Consider the following 15,357-nt stretch of genomic DNA (forward strand, 5'->3'; position numbering starts at 1 on the left):
AAGGCGACGGGAGCGTGTGCCCCTAATATGTCTTTTATGTCACTGTAATTGTTTAGAAGTCCTCTACAGTTCCATTGTATTCTGAAAGCCATCTTATTTTTGTGTTTGTATCGAGTGAAAAACTAGACCAAGTTGTTTATGGTCCCGTGACTCGGGGCCTGTCTTTTTTTGAACGATCCAGGGAGCTCCGCCGACCCTCCGATGTGGAAGGCGCGGGGCTGCCCGGGGTCGTGTCCATCGCCTCTGCGGAGGCGCTGGACGACCGTGCAGAAGGCACGTACACGTTCGAGTTTGACCTCGACTTGTGGGAAGAGGTCTTGAGGCCAGCCGACCCGGGGGTCTGTGCAGCCTGACTTGGAGTTGGCGGGGTAGCGTTAGCTGCTCCGCCTTGGAGCGCGGATGGCCCCGCCACAGGCTCACTGCGTGTGACCTGGACGGGTGCCGAAGCCTGGTGTGGTGCGCAGCGCCCACGCACCACATCGGCGAAGTTTGATTTTGTAGTGAAGGAGAATGAGTTGGTGAGTGCAAAACGCCTTCTTGCTTCTTTAAATGAAATGTTTTCTTTTGTATTTATGGTGATTATCTTTTTTTCTTTTTTCCAGGACGGACATGCCCTGGAGTATGCTGCATGGTGTCCTTCACAGTTTGCGCAGTGACTGCAACAGCTTCATATTTGCTTTTAATCTTGATTTCATGGGTTTCAACACCACTCTGCACAATAATGGCAACACCTCCTGAGAGCCTATTTGCTTGCTCTCGGTCGCACCGAAATACTTGATACTTCTTTAGGATATTCTGGTGTTGGGGACATAAGTTTGTCTCCTGTAGGCATAAAACCACAGGGGAAAGTGTGTTTAGAAGTTCTTTTATGTCAGAATAATTATTTAGTGCTCCACGGCAGTTCCATTGTATAAGGAACGCCATGTTGGATGATTTTTGGGAGTGTAGTAAAGAAGTTGCGGTAGAGGATTTGGGGGTGCCATTACTGGGCTCTTGTCTTTTTTTTTCGCTCAATCGAGCTGCGCCGCCGCTGAAGCGGGGGCGAGTTTTGCGTTGTGTCCATCGCCTCGCTAGGGGCTCTGGAGGCCCGCGGGGATCCCACGGGTGTGCGGTTTGCAGGCCTCTCCCGACTGGGGGAAGCCTTGCGGGCAGCCGAGTGAGGGGCCGGCGGGTCCTTTTTGAGAGGTGGCAGGGCAGCCTTGGCTGCGCCTGCCGGGGACGGGGCAGGCCCTGCCTCAGGCTTTGCCTGAGCATTGGTCGGAAACCGGTGTGGTGTGCCGCCCCTGCGCACCACACCAGCTGCGGCTTCACAGTTTTCAGACACATGTTCATGTGATGCGCATTTTGCGCACGTTTGTCGACCACGGCAACCCAGCGACCTATGGCGATATCGCTCGGAATCGGCTCAACCACCAGGATCCCCTTTTCCCCGGACACGGCGATGCCACGCACGGCTAAGCGCTGGTGCTCGGGTCCGTGGTGACGCACTGCTCACCATTATCCCCCTGCGGGGATGTCCTTGCGGATGCTCAGGTACCTGTGGTGTCGCAACTCACCAACGTCTGCATGACTCAGACGCCCCTGCGGGGTTAGTATGTTTACTGTCAATTGTATTTGTCTTTCGCATGTTACTACGTTTGAGGATGTGCAGGCTATTTGGAGATCATCAACGTAGACTGAATACATGATGGACTTGGGGATTATTTTAGTTATGGAACTCATTTTTACAATAAATGAGGTAAATACACCCTTGAGGTACCCCGTTCTCCTGAATGAAGTTTCTTGACAGGGTTGAGCCTAGTCGTACATGAAAAGAACGGCTGCAGATAAAGTCATTAAGGCAGTTTAACATCCTACCGCGGATGCCTAGGTCCCCTAGGTCTCGGAGGATCCCGAACCTCCACGTTGTATGATATGCTTTCTCCATATCGAAGAAGACTGCTAGACAGTGCTGTTTGTGTATAAAACCCAGTCAAAAATTCCTTCAGCCTATCGGTCTGAAGGCTGAAGGAACCCGTAATTTGGGCTTGTTGGGCCTGTTGGTGATGGGCCTGTCGGGCCTGTTGGTGATGGCCTGTCGGGCCTGTTGGTGATGGCCTGTCGGGCCTGTTGGTGATGGACCTGATGGTGATGGACCTGATGTGATGGACCTGTCGGTGTCAGACCTGTTGGTTCTAATGGCTTCGGCCTGTTGGCACAGATCCTGCTTGCAGGTATCGGGATAGTGTTAGGCCTAATGAGGGACGCCAGTCCTAATGGCGCACCATAGATAAGTTTTTTCATCACTCAGAAATGTGTGCTGCACATTGCGCATGATAACATAGCTTCTTCGATTAGTGCATCGCAAGCTGTTGCAAAAAGGCAGCGCCTGCTACTAATAATATTTTCCAATTAAGCTGGCCAAAAGGGTCTGTAATGCCCTACGATATATATACTGACAACCAGATTTAGGGGAAACGAAAGCTTTATTATAAAATAGAAACCTGTAAAGAGGAAGATGATCAGCAGTCAGAGCAGCAGAACCGAGGCGAGGCGCGAGATGAGAAGACGACGATCGGCAGCTGAAGCAGCAGAGCCGACGCGCGGCGCGAGACGAGAGCGTGAACTGTTCCGGGACCGGACCTGTCCTTGCCCGCTCTAACCGGCCTTCACAACTGTCAATAAAGGCCGTTACATCTTGGTAGAGGTGCGGGGTAGCGGAGAGACGTCTTTTCGGGTGATTTTGTTGAGGCGCCAGTAGTCAACGCAAAAGCGGATAGAGCCGTCTTTCTTGGTGACAAGGACGACGGGGGAAGCCCAAGGACTGTGTGATGGTTGTATGACGCCACGCTGCAGCATATCATTGACCTGGGTGTCGATAACCTGGCGTTCGGTGGCCGAGACGCGATATGGGCGTTGGAGCAACGGCGAATGGGCGCCAGTGTCGATCCGATGGGTAACAGCTGAAGTGCGACCAAAACGGTGGTGAGAGAAGTCAAACGATGACCGAAACTTATCTAGCAGGGCCGCAAGCTGGGTCTTCTCCGGTGGCGAAAGATTTGTGTCGATTGAGCCCACAAAGACGGCCTCGGGAACGGGATCAGGAGACGGTGAGGAGGAAGTAAGTGAAGACACTTGCAGGCGGCAGGAGTCGTCCTCAGAAGGGTCCCAGGCGACGACGGAAGCGAAAGGCTGGACACATCCCAAGCATTCACCACGAAGAAGAGTGGAGGGGCACAGGAATGGATTCGTCAGGGGCAAGGCGCTGCAGCCGGCTGAGACGGCAAGCACGGCGAAAGGCAGGGGTAGACAGTGGCGAGAAGCAGAGGAGTCGGACGGGATGAAGATGACAGGGCCGTTGGATCCAGAGTCGCAATGAACAGAGGCGAGCACAGCAGAGCACGGCGGGATCATGACGTCATCAGCCACAGTCAGCTTGGAGCACAAGTTAGTGGAAGCGTTCACAGAGTCGTCGCCGAAGGGAAGAAGGGCGACTTCGGAACGAGCGCAGTCGATGACAACATCATGTTGGGAGAGAAAGTCCCAGCCTAAGATGACGTCTTGAGACGGCCATGGGAAGACGATGAATTCAACAATATACAGAACGTCCTGAATAGTAACTCGGGCTGTACATGCCCCCAAAGGCGCAATAAGTTGCGAATTAGCGGCGCGAAGCATAAAACCATATAGCGGAGTCATCACTTTTCGTAACTGGCGGCACAATTTCTCACTTAGTACAGATACAGCAGCACTGGTGTCAACAAGCGCGAAAGCATCGGTGCCCTCCACAGAAACCGCGATCAAATTTGTCGGAGAAAGTCGAGGTCTTGAGCTTGGTGACGAGCAAGCAGTTCTTGCCTCCGGAACTGCGGGCACTAGTTTTCCGAAGGGGAAGAGGGACGACGGCGCATCGGGGAAACCGAGCGACGACGCGGAGATGGAGCACGGTGGCGAATAGACGGCCTGAGATCGGAGGAAGCAGTGGTCTCAGAAGGCGAAGTGCGGTGAAAAGGCTGGGGAGGGGCGTAGGCGTAACCTCGAGGGTCAGTATTGGCAGCAGGGGACAACACTTGGCGGCGGCAGGGACGCATCACATGGCCAGGAATGCCGCAGACATAACAAATGGGTAGGTTGTCCGGTGTCCGCCATGGACGGAAACGTTGTGGTGGTGGCCAGGCAGGACGAAATGGTGTCGACTGGGGTGGATGCTGGTACGAAACGAACGTTTCTGGGCGGGGACGCCTGACGGCTTCGGCATAGGTAAGTGGCAAAATAAATTTATACTTCATGACCTCCAATTTTTCGTTGCACATCCCCCAGCTTCTGTGAGAGGTGCATGCGCACGGCTTTCAGTCTCTTCTCTGCAAGCTCCTTTGGTATGTCTCCCATGTAGATATGAAACAGAGCTGCACAATAGAACACAAAATAGGCCACATTTGAACACAACTAGATACATGATAAATGCAAAAGTGAGATTCAGAATTACCACTCTCATTGTAAAAACACAGAAACGAATGTTCGCCATTAAAGGGGCCATGAAGCCTACTTTCGTGCATACCCTTGTTGTAGCATTTAATTCCCAACACATTAAATTACAATACCCAAAACTTTCAGTTGATTCCGTGCGGCAGATATCTTTAAAACGATTTTCGTTTCCTTTGCGAACTGACTGCTTGTCTGGCAACCTCTGATTGCTGACGACACATGGGCCTACCCACTCCGCGTCTGCTGTGTGTTGTTGGATGCATTGAGATGCTTGCATGAAAACCAAAGACAGAGATTATTCGAAACAACGGGCAATGCTATTTATACATTCTGTGCAGATATGTCAATTGCACTATCTTTGTCGCAGCAAGATCGGAGAACGCGCACAATGACTTGCCACCAGTCGTTGAGAACGCTAATTTCACAACCAAATAGATAAATCAGGTTACTGGCAGAACGGATCTTAGCGAGAGCCACACAAACAGTGTGGAGATCTCTGAAAGTGCTGTGATAGAGCCTGCATGAAGAAACGTATGGGCATAACACACCTTGCAAAAACTAAACGTCACTTTTGCCCGACTTTGCAGTTTTGGATGCAATAAGGACATTGCAGTTGTTACAAACCTCGGATACAATGAACAGGATCTCCATGACTATCACGCTTTCTGTAAGTGAGCGCGACTGTATTTGGCTGAAGCAAAGTTTGATTGCCTAGGTGTTACTCAAAGCAAAGAAAAAAAAAGCACTAGCACCTTTCAGAGAAGACTTTTTCCGGTGTAAGTGCCGGTTTCGCCTCTGTTCTGCCAAGAGACCGGCACTTATTTGAAAGCACGCCAGTCACGCTGCGGCTCTTCAGCTCATCAGGTGTCCAATACACCTGAGTAGCACCGTGGCAGAACATTGAGTCTGTTGGTGCTCTCAGGAGCATCTGCCAGGCACCAGGCTCCATCCAGAGCCCACTGCCTGCATAGACCTGCAGCAAACGTGGAGAATTTCGCATTTGTACACATTAACAGCAATGAATCAAGGGATTTTAAATATTTCATAACTTAAAACAAACAGCTGAAAAACATAAAAATTATGTAGGCATGAATGCACTCTTTTACAGCGAGCAGTGTCCAAAATCAGTAGATTTTTTATTTCTAGCCTTATAATTCGAAAAAAAAGAAATTGCTTGCGTGCAACATGAAATATATAGCACAATCTTCTGACAGTTCTAGCTTCTCTTCATTGCGAGTCAAATACCGCCAAAAGTTGAAATAATGTTCTCTGCCCCAATTCAAACAAACTTCAGAAATGAGAATAAATTTCACATACCAACAACTAGGCATACCTGACAGAACAAGGCAGCCTCCTCATGATCAAAAATTATTTGTGTACTAAGAATTTCCTCAGGACAAGAATAACTGCAGACCCATTATGGCATCGTCAGGTAATGAAGTACAAAAATGACAAATTAGAAATGCTGACCTGTGCCTTACATGATATTGTCTGAAACCACACATCTATGCTTTGCACACTACCCTTTTCGGCACACTTACTGGGACTAGTATAAGTTTCTACTGTAAGCTAGCATCATCCTCTAAACTGTACCCATTTCACTATGTACCAGCCCCAATTTAATTAAGAATCATTCACTCACTCTACTATGGTATTTGATACACTATATGACTTAAGAACACGCACAATCACCTTTCCATCATCCCTAGCAGAACCTATCACAGTGTCCTGCCCACCAGGCAGCTGGAGCTGGCAGTCCGCGGCGCTCTCCATCTCCTCGGCTGAGCATACTTTTTTGACAAGAAAAGGAAGTACACAAATATCAATGCACCTCAGCAGCACATATAAGCAAAAGCAAACTGAGTTCAGTTTGACATTGTGGGCTATCAAGTAAATGAAAAAAATTAAGTATTTTGCTCTCAAGGTAACAGTGAAAGCTTTGCACAGTAGAACCTCGCTGCTGAGTTGATGGGTGCTGCATTTTCCTGGCTGCTACACATTGTAGTGGTCTAGATCTGGCATGATGATAATAGGGTTCCATGCATTATAAACCCTGCTGTTCGTTGCAATGTAACTTCGGCCACATTCCTACACAGTAATACTTGTGAAATAACACCCCATGCCAGCCTAAATGAGAAACAGTGGCAGTCATATGTTTACTTGTAAAGCGGCTTTACTTGGCCTGGCATGTCTAGCACCACTGTGTTAGGCAGACGGCATTCAGACAGGCTGTGCCATCATCATCCACAGTGGTTGCACTTTTTTGAAGCAGTAGCTTCACTGCTACAGGTGCACGGCTGAGATCGCCATGTACGCAACATGACCTTCAAGTCTGCCACAAATAAAATAAACAAACAAATAAACCTCACAATCAGTGGGATTCAAACTCAGGTCCATTGGGCGAGAGCCAGGTGCGCTAACCACTAAGCTTCAGACCCACGGTGTGACAATTCAATAAAACTGAAGATATACAGGGTGTCCCAGCTAAAAGTAACCAAGCTTGTTAAAAAGAGGATGATCCCTAGCCGAGTGAGACCAACTGAGGGTTGTTGATAGTCGCGTGTCCTAGTCTGCAGTATTTTTTTATTATGCAAACGTGATTAATTTGCAAAGACTAATTAGCTAACTTTTTAATTATTGCTTTCAGGAAGAAATTGTCAATGCAGGAGTTGTAGATCCCATAGAAAAATAATCGTTTGCCTTGTTTGCAGCTAAGTACCACTGATACAACTTCTTTTATCTGACTTAAAAGAAAGCCCGCGAAATACAAAAAGAACCATGTGATAGGGAAGCAGTTACAGCGCTCCCAAACGAGCGATCAAGCAACGACATCCGCTTATGTTTGCAATGCTGTCCCGTACAGCTTTTGGCGTCTTGAGGAGGTGGCGAGATATGCACCAGGAACTGCTTATGCGTCATGGAAAGCGAGCGGGTGCTGCTTTTCAAGGAAGTGAAGCGCGGCTCGCATGGAGCGCTTTTTCACGCGTAACCTCGCCTCGAGTGATAGGAATGTGGCCGTGCCGCTAACTTGCACCGTCACGCGCTGAAGAAACGGTCGCCCTAGCGCCGATGCGAGAGTTAATTACGTATATCTCGCAACCATCACAAAACGCCGAACCCCGTTCGGGACAACGTTGCAAAGATAAGCGAATGTCTTTGCTTGGCTGGTCGTCTGGGAGCGCTGAAACTGCTTCCCTATCACGTGGCTCTTTTTGTATTTCGCGGGCTTTCTTTTAAGTCAAATAAAAGAAGCTGTATCAGTGGTACTTGGCTGCAAACACGGCAAACGGTTATTTTTCAAAGGAATCTACAACTCCTGCATTGACACTTTCTTCCTGTAGGCAATAATTAAAACGTTAGCTAATTAGTCTCTGCTAATTAATCATTTTTGCATAATAAAAAAAAATACTACAGACTAGGACACGCGACTGGCAACAACCCTCAGTTGGTCTCACTCGGCTAGGGATCATCCTCTTTTTTACAAGCTTCGTTACTTTTAGCTGGGACACCCTGTATATGTGCTTCTTGTATACTAACTGCTAGGTTACACAGCCGCTCATGCAATATCATGGTAATTTGTGATTCGAGCGATTCATGATTGATCAGTGACAGGCGATTTCGAGAAGAGTTTGAAGAGGAATAACAAGAGGAAGACGAAGAATACAAAGAGGAAGATTAGCGCTCCACACGCAGAAAATCTAACACCACGGGTATAGGAAAAAATCAGCTGTGGTTTAGCTTCGGTTAAACCTGGTGAGAAGCAGTAGTTTCACGTAGCTACGTGCGGCAAAGTCCAAAGAAACAACAATCTTTCAACAAGCCGAGAAACTAGAAACAAACAAAGCTTTGCAAAGCGCAGCCACATGAAGCTACCGCTTCTCGCCATGTTTAATCAGAGCTAAACCACAGCTAATTTTTTCTTCACCTATCCTTGTTTCTTTGTAATTGTGCTGCTAGTGTTAGTGTGGCTGGCGCGATTGATTTTGTCCTTCCGCACCTCATCACATCTTTTGTGACTTCTGGATGCACACAGCAGTGGCAACAAAGAGGACGAGGGCTAGCCTCCGCTGGAACCAACCATTATGTTGGCTGTAGCGGCATTAGACATTCTCAGAAAGTATGTTTGCAATGATCGCAACAGCCACATAGCCCCGTAAATTCTGGAGAAATGAGTAGTCCTCACCGGACGTAAGAAAATGCAGCAGAGAATGCTGCATGATTTTTTCAAGTGCCAGCACTGCAATAAATGTGTTTAGTTCTTCATTCCTGTCATTTTTAAATTTGTCCTACTTCCTGCCTCTAATGTTTCCTCGCTCTTGCATTTTTTTTTTTTTGTAGCAAGAGCTATTGGTCGCAAAGTAGCATTTTCACTGCGGCGGTGGTCACACCGTGGTCACACCGCTTCTTGCGCCGCTGCCTAGCAACCGTTGCCAGATGGAGCCGCGCCATCTGGTGCAACGTCAGAGGAGGAGGAGAGCCAGAGATAGCAGTAGGCACAGCAAGAGACCTCCCAGGTCTACGTATGCATTCACTGGACACCCAGAAATCACGCACAAGGGACCGGGAACAGGACTGCCCACGAGGCTGCTGGCGCGCAGCTAGAGGAAGACCGTCGGCATTGCCTTAGCGTGAGCCGACCAACTCGGACCACCCTTATCGTTCTCCCATCCCGCTCATAATACCTGACTCTATCATCACACGCCTTTAACAAGAGCAGAGGGGTTTGTCGTGGGACTTTGTCCCAGACATTACTCCATCCATTCCTTCTGGACTTTCTCGCCCGGCCCAAGTTCTCGCTCACAAGGTGCGAGCCGGTGCAGCGTACACCCCGGACATCCCGAGTCGATGGCACCGAACCAGGATCGGCTGCCCCGATTGCCCTGCTGACTCTGTTGATTTGCACCACCTGATCTGGACCTGTCCTGGCACTGCGAGCCTCTGCGCCTGCTACACCTCTGCCTACCACATCCAGACATACGATGACTGGACGGCCCCCAGTACCGAAGCCAAGCGCAAGCTCAGTGCCCTGCTAGACTTCATGACAGAGACCGACACCCTCACCTTCACCTAACCAACCCACTTCCCCCTTGGGCCTCAGGTCATCCTTGTGATTAAAGATTTATGAATGAATGAGCAGCGGCCTGTATAAGAGGGCGGTTCGTTGAAGCTGTTGTGGCCAGAGATGGAGAGCGAGTCGGAGAGGCTGAAACAAACCAAGCTTAGCTGTTGGAACGAAACAAGGCAAAGGCGACGAGACCGAGGAAGAACGTGCAGAACGTCTGAATAAGCGACGCCGTGAAGATGCAGCTCGACGAGTTCGCCTAGCCTCTGAAGGTCCATTACCTCTCGCTACGTATGTCTGGCATAGCTGAGCTAAGCCACAGCCAATTTTTTTTAGTCCCGTGAGGAGTACATCAGCAGGGTTATGCTGTATTAAAACTTGTAGAAACATTAATACTATGAGAAACACATCTCAGTGAAGAGTTGATCGGCTGCTACACTAACAGTAGTAAAGCTTTTTGACGGGCTAGTTGGTACATATTCATATTTGAAAGGGTGTGCGCTAAAAAAGACGTACACAGGAAAAAGATAGAGACGACAGGAAAGAAGCGCAACTTCCAACTTTAATGACGACAAAAGAAGCCAGGCGCACATATATATCCACTGATAAACAGATATGAGCTGCGTGATGGAGCGTGACCCCATCAACCAAACATAAGACAGCGCAAAAAATGCATATCTAAGTGACATTAAAAGAAACCCAAGAAAGTGAACATATCAAACACCTGCCGAGGTAAGGTAAAAAAGTGGGATTCGTATCGGCTGACAACAATGCATAACAACATGGGAAAACAGAGCTGTATGAAAGACGACACTGAAAAAGAGGATAACACCATAAAAAAGGCTAACAACATGATGAAATTTTTAACAAAGAACAAGTGAAAGATGGAGATAAAAACCGTGTAAAGGGTGGTAAATAAAGGCACATTGGAACATCTAAAAGGACAATAAAACATAGAGAGGCGAACGGGTTAATAGTCTAGATGTACCCATCCAGAAATGCAAGTTCATTTCTAGACAGGTTAATGGAAGGCGTGCTAACGCACTTGTCTTTCCTGAGGTGAATAAAAAAGGCCTCGATTACTTCTCTTTCTGTCTTGTCCTGAGCCTTAGCTAGAAACTTGGTTTCATTAAACTTGGGGTAGCAGTTCTGGCAACTGCTGCAGTGTAACGGAAGGTTACCTCCAGACCTGTTCTTCATGGTGACGTTGTGCCTGCGGGCGCGCTCATTGAAATATTTCCCGGTTTGACCCACATACACTTTGCCGCACGTCAAGGGAATCTCGTACACAACATTGACAGTGCATTGTGTGTACACGGTTTGATGCTTGATATTACAGGCCTTCTTAACACGCTTCCTGGTCACCATCGGACATAATTTCGCCAGTTTGCAAGTAGCAGAAAAAACTAGCCTAACCCCTTGACGAGACGCAACTTTCTTTAAATTGTGTGAAAGACCATGCAGGTAAGGTATAACCTGCACAGGTTTCCGTTCTGTTTGATGTTTAGCATGCTCCGAGGCGGTCAAAGGAGCTGAGACCGGATGCCTCGAAATATTCTTTTCAGGTAAAACGCATAAGCCTGCTTGTCCACTACGTGCCATTGTGTCTGAAAGGGATACGTGGCAAAAAGTTGTGGGTGACTTCCTTCGGTGCCAACTGGACAGAAAAGCTGGCGCTTACCCTTACCTCGTTCGAAGCTCAAAGGAAGTGGTGCAGGTACTGGAGGGAGGCAAGGTATCGGCCACAACTGGTTTTTCAATTGACGTTGAGGACTTATTTTACTCTGTGCCTCACGACGGGTTGTTGGATGCTATTCGTGAACATTTGGAAGAATTTGGCGAAGTCAGGTTTCAAAATTCTGCCGGTGTCACAACTGAAAAATTTCTGGACCTACTATTGTTTTATTTGGATTCCACTGTTATTTGCTTCCAGGATGAGTTTTACTTGCAAAAAGCCGGAATTTGTATAGGTTCCTCAGTCGCACCGGTCTTATGCGGAATTTTTCTGGCGTCATTTGACCGGCGCCTTGAAGCTAGCTTGAAGGACACAGGGATAACACGTATTTTCAGATACGTCGACGATTATCTTGTCCTTCTTAACGCACCTTCATACTGTGCTGCTGATACACTTGTAGTCCAAATTCTCACTACCTTCTGTTCTTCATCGAGGGGTCTAAAATTCACGCATGAACGAGCAGATCATGATCGACTCCAGTTTCTTGACTTACAGCTTATTTTTACAAATGATCATGTGTGTTGGTCTTATCAGCCGCACTCAAAGAAGTCACTTTTGCCCTATGGTAGTGCCCACTCCAAGCTGGTAAAGCTTGGCATAGTATCTCTTTGCATGAAATCTGCATTAGAAAAATCCTGCGGCCACAAGATAGGTGAAAGTTTCCAGTGCCAGATCGACCGAATTTCTGCTGCAGGTTACCCTGCAAATCTGGTCACGAACATGTCTGAAAACCTTTTGCAAAAAATTAAAAACTCGGAGCATGCTAAACATCAAACAGAACGGAAACCTGTGCAGGTTATACCTTACCTGCATGGTCTTTCACACAATTTAAAGAAAGTTGCGTCTCGTCACGGGGTTAGGCTGGTTTTTTCGGCTACTTGCAAACTGGCGAAATTATGTCCGATGGTGACCAGGAAGCGTGTTAAGAAGGCCTGTAATATCAAGCATCAAACCGTGTACACACAATGCACTGCCAATGTTGTGTACGAGATTCTCTTGACGTGCGGCAAAGTGTATGTGGGTCAAACCGGGAAATGTTTCAATGAGCGCACCCGCAGGCACAACGTCACCATGAAGAACAGGTCTGGAGGTAACCTTCCGTTACACTGCAGCAGTTGCCAGAACTGCTACCCCAAGTTTAATGAAACCAAGTTTCTAGCTAAGGCTCAGGACAAGACAGAAAGAGAAGTAATCGAGGCCTTTTTTATTCACCTCAGGAAAGACAAGTGCGTTAGCACGCCTTCCATTAACCTGTCTAGAAATGAACTTGCCTTTCTGGATGGGTACATCTAGACTATTAACCCGTTCGCCTCTCTATGTTTTAGTGTCCTTTTAGATGTTCCAATGTGCCTTTATTTACCACCCTTTACACGGTTTTTATCTCCATCTTTCACTTGTTCTTTGTTAAAAATTTCGTCATGTTGTTAGCCTTTTTTATGGTGTTATCCTCTTTTTCAGTGTCATCTTTCATACAGCTCTGTTTTCCCATGTTGTTATGCATTGTTGTCAGCCGATACGAATCCCACTTTTTTACCTTACCTCGGCAGGTGTTTGATATGTTCACTTTCTTGGGTTTCTTTTAATGTCACTTAGATATGCATTTTTTGCGCTGTCTTATGTTTGGTTGATGGGGTCACGCTCCATCACGCAGCTCATATCTGTTTATCAGCGGATATATATGTGCGCCTGGCTTCTTTTGTTGTCATTAAAGTTGGAAGTTGCGCTTCTTTCCTGTCGTCTCTATCTTTTCCCTGTGTACGTCTTTTTTAGCGCACACCCTTTCAAACTACACTAACACTGATGGCTAAAAAGATAACTGGTGAAATAATGAGGGCTAAGTGACAAGTGACAACCGTGGCCGCAGTGGCTCAGTGGTTATAACGCTTGGCTGCTGACCCAAATGACGAGAGTTCGATCCAGCTGCGGCAATGGAATTTCGATGGAGGCGAAGTTCCAGGGGCCCGTGTGCTGTGCGATGTCAGTGCACGTTAAAGAACCTCAGCTGGTCGAAATTTACGGAGCCCTCCATTACCACGTCCCTCATAGCCCGAGTCGCTTTGGGACGTTGAACCCCCATAAACGAGCCTTAAAGACACAGCAGAACACTGCGGAGCGAGAGCAGTTCAGAAAAATCGCATATCCTGCCAAAAATGAAAGGGACAGTACAGCAAGCCTCATAGGCAATGCAAAAAGAAAAAAAAAGACGTCAGGTTCAATTAACTGCGCATCTGCTGAAGGACAGCAGGAACACTGTGCCAGAAAACTTTTCAACCTGTACACGGTACAATGCCTAACAACTTTGAATGTACCAGACGACCAGAATAATGCTAATATATTTTGTTAATTCATAAGAAAGGGGATGTCAATCAATTAAAAAGCTTTCAATTATTAGATAACTATGGGAAAGAAACATGAAGCTTAATGAAAAGGCTTGAAATGCAACTGAAGGCAGGACGGCAAGCTATCGAAAGGTATAGATGTAATCACACAGTAGAGTAGGAGAGCGACACAAAGTAGAGATAAAAAGTACAGAAAGAAATGGGGCCTGGGAAGGGTATGTAACCAATTTCAAGAAAGGTCAATGTAGCACATACAGTCAAAGTTAGGGGCACAGCAGAGATGGTGGAAGGATGAGAGTAGAAGTTTCAGGGGATAAGGCGCCCTCAAGTGGCACAGGACAGGGTTAACAGGCGCTCATTGGACAAATCCTTTGTTTGCAGTGAACATTTTCTTAGGCCGATTTGATTATGAAAAATAAAAAATGGCATGCATCACAAGAAGGTTCGCTCACCAAACTCGTCTGGCCCACTGCCACTAGCCCCATTGATGGATGTCATTGCTGGGGCCAGTTCTGTGAATTAGGTATAGTTAGAGTTCATGTCCTTACACCAAAATGCACATCAAAGGTACCGTAAAAACCCGCGTATAATACGAGGTTTTTTCCCATAATTAGCGTCCTAAATTTCCGCCTCGTACTATTTGCGGATCCGAACAAAAATTTTCGAAGTTGCTCGATGTTTTGGTTTCGTTTTTGCGGCGTGGCTATGGCTTCGCTTCGCTATTGGCGCGTGGCTACGGCTTGGCTTCGTTACTCTCGACAAACGACGTCACGACGTCGTTTCTTTGTTGATCCGTTGGGTGCGCCGGGGGGTCGCGGTGTGCCGTGCGCCTGTTGACAACACACGTGCTAGCATGTAAGGCACGCTTCGTGAAGTGGATATTGTTTTAGAGAGCACGATGTCACGGTCTCGAAAACAGTACTCGGCTACTTTCAAGCGATTTTGGCTGCGGAGAACATCGGCAACGGTGCGGCCGGGAGGCAGTTTGGTGTCGTCGAAGGAAGCATTCGTGGATGGCCACAACAGAAAGAAGCCCTTTTGGCGTGCAGCGGAATGCGACAAAGCTTTCGCGGCCGTTTGATGGTTGTGTAAACAAACCGTTCAAGGACGCAGTCAGGCGGTGCTACGCAGAGTGGATGCGCTCAGGTGAGCCTGCAGTGACGCCAACCGGGCGGCTGAAGCGGGCTTAAGAAGTGCGGCATCTCGAACGCCCTCGATGGCACGGAAGATGAGTACATTTGGGATGATTTGTCGGACAAAGAAATGTTCGAAGAAAGCGCTACTGAAGAACAAAGTAATTGAAGTGAAGTGCGGGATGCGATTTGAATAAATGTCTTCTATGAGCTTGTGTTACTCGTATTATACGCGGGTGAAACTTTTTTTCCCATTTCGCGTCTCTAAATCTTAGCCCCGTATTATATTCGGGTTCGTATTATACGCGGGTTTTTACGGTATATTCACACAACGGATGAGGTCGCAAAAAGATCTCTAGCATCACCTCAAGTAAAGGCAGTGTCCGCATGCTGAAAGCATTCACACATGAGATGAAAACAGCAGATCTTGTCCTAATAGAAAAAAAACGCCCTCCTCTTTCCATCTGCAGACACCAATTGGTTGGCGTCAATTCGTGACGTCAAGCCACATAATGCACAGTTCACCCTCAAGATTTGCAATTCAGTCCACCGTGCGAATTCACCTTAAGATGACTTCCAAGAGCACTTACTTTAAGCTCTAAGATATACATGCATGGTGACACC

The 15,357-nt window shown here is 47.5% G+C and overlaps 1 protein-coding gene across 1 annotated transcript; it reads right to left on the minus strand.

The window, feature by feature from the left end:
• Positions 1-4,264: 4,264 nt before the first annotated feature.
• On the minus strand, positions 4,265-14,631 carry LOC149355934 (uncharacterized). Its single transcript, XM_089576224.1, has 4 exons — positions 14,053-14,631; positions 6,157-6,254; positions 5,217-5,437; positions 4,265-4,385 (listed from the first exon to the last, which is right to left on the minus strand). The coding sequence occupies exons 1-4, from the start codon at positions 14,096-14,098 to the stop codon at positions 4,265-4,267; spliced, it is 486 nt and encodes a 161-aa protein (XP_089432350.1). The 5' UTR covers positions 14,099-14,631.
• Between the last annotated feature and the right edge of the window lie 726 nt (positions 14,632-15,357).

This window comes from Amblyomma mixtum, chromosome 3 (genome assembly GCF_055824585.1).
Source record: "Amblyomma mixtum isolate Tamu chromosome 3, ASM5582458v1, whole genome shotgun sequence".
In the NCBI taxonomy this organism is placed as follows: Eukaryota; Metazoa; Arthropoda; class Arachnida; order Ixodida; family Ixodidae; genus Amblyomma; species Amblyomma mixtum.

Coding starts and splice junctions, on each gene's coding strand:
- LOC149355934 (XM_089576224.1), bottom strand. CDS start 14,098: ATGACATCCATCAATGGGGCTAGTGGCAGTGGGCCAGACGAGTTTG. Junction 6,255..14,052: donor CAGTGGGCCAGACGAGTTTG/GTGAGCGAACCT, acceptor TTGTCAAAAAAG/TATGCTCAGCCGAGGAGATG. Junction 5,438..6,156: donor CTGCTAGGGATGATGGAAAG/GTGATTGTGCGT, acceptor CGTTTGCTGCAG/GTCTATGCAGGCAGTGGGCT.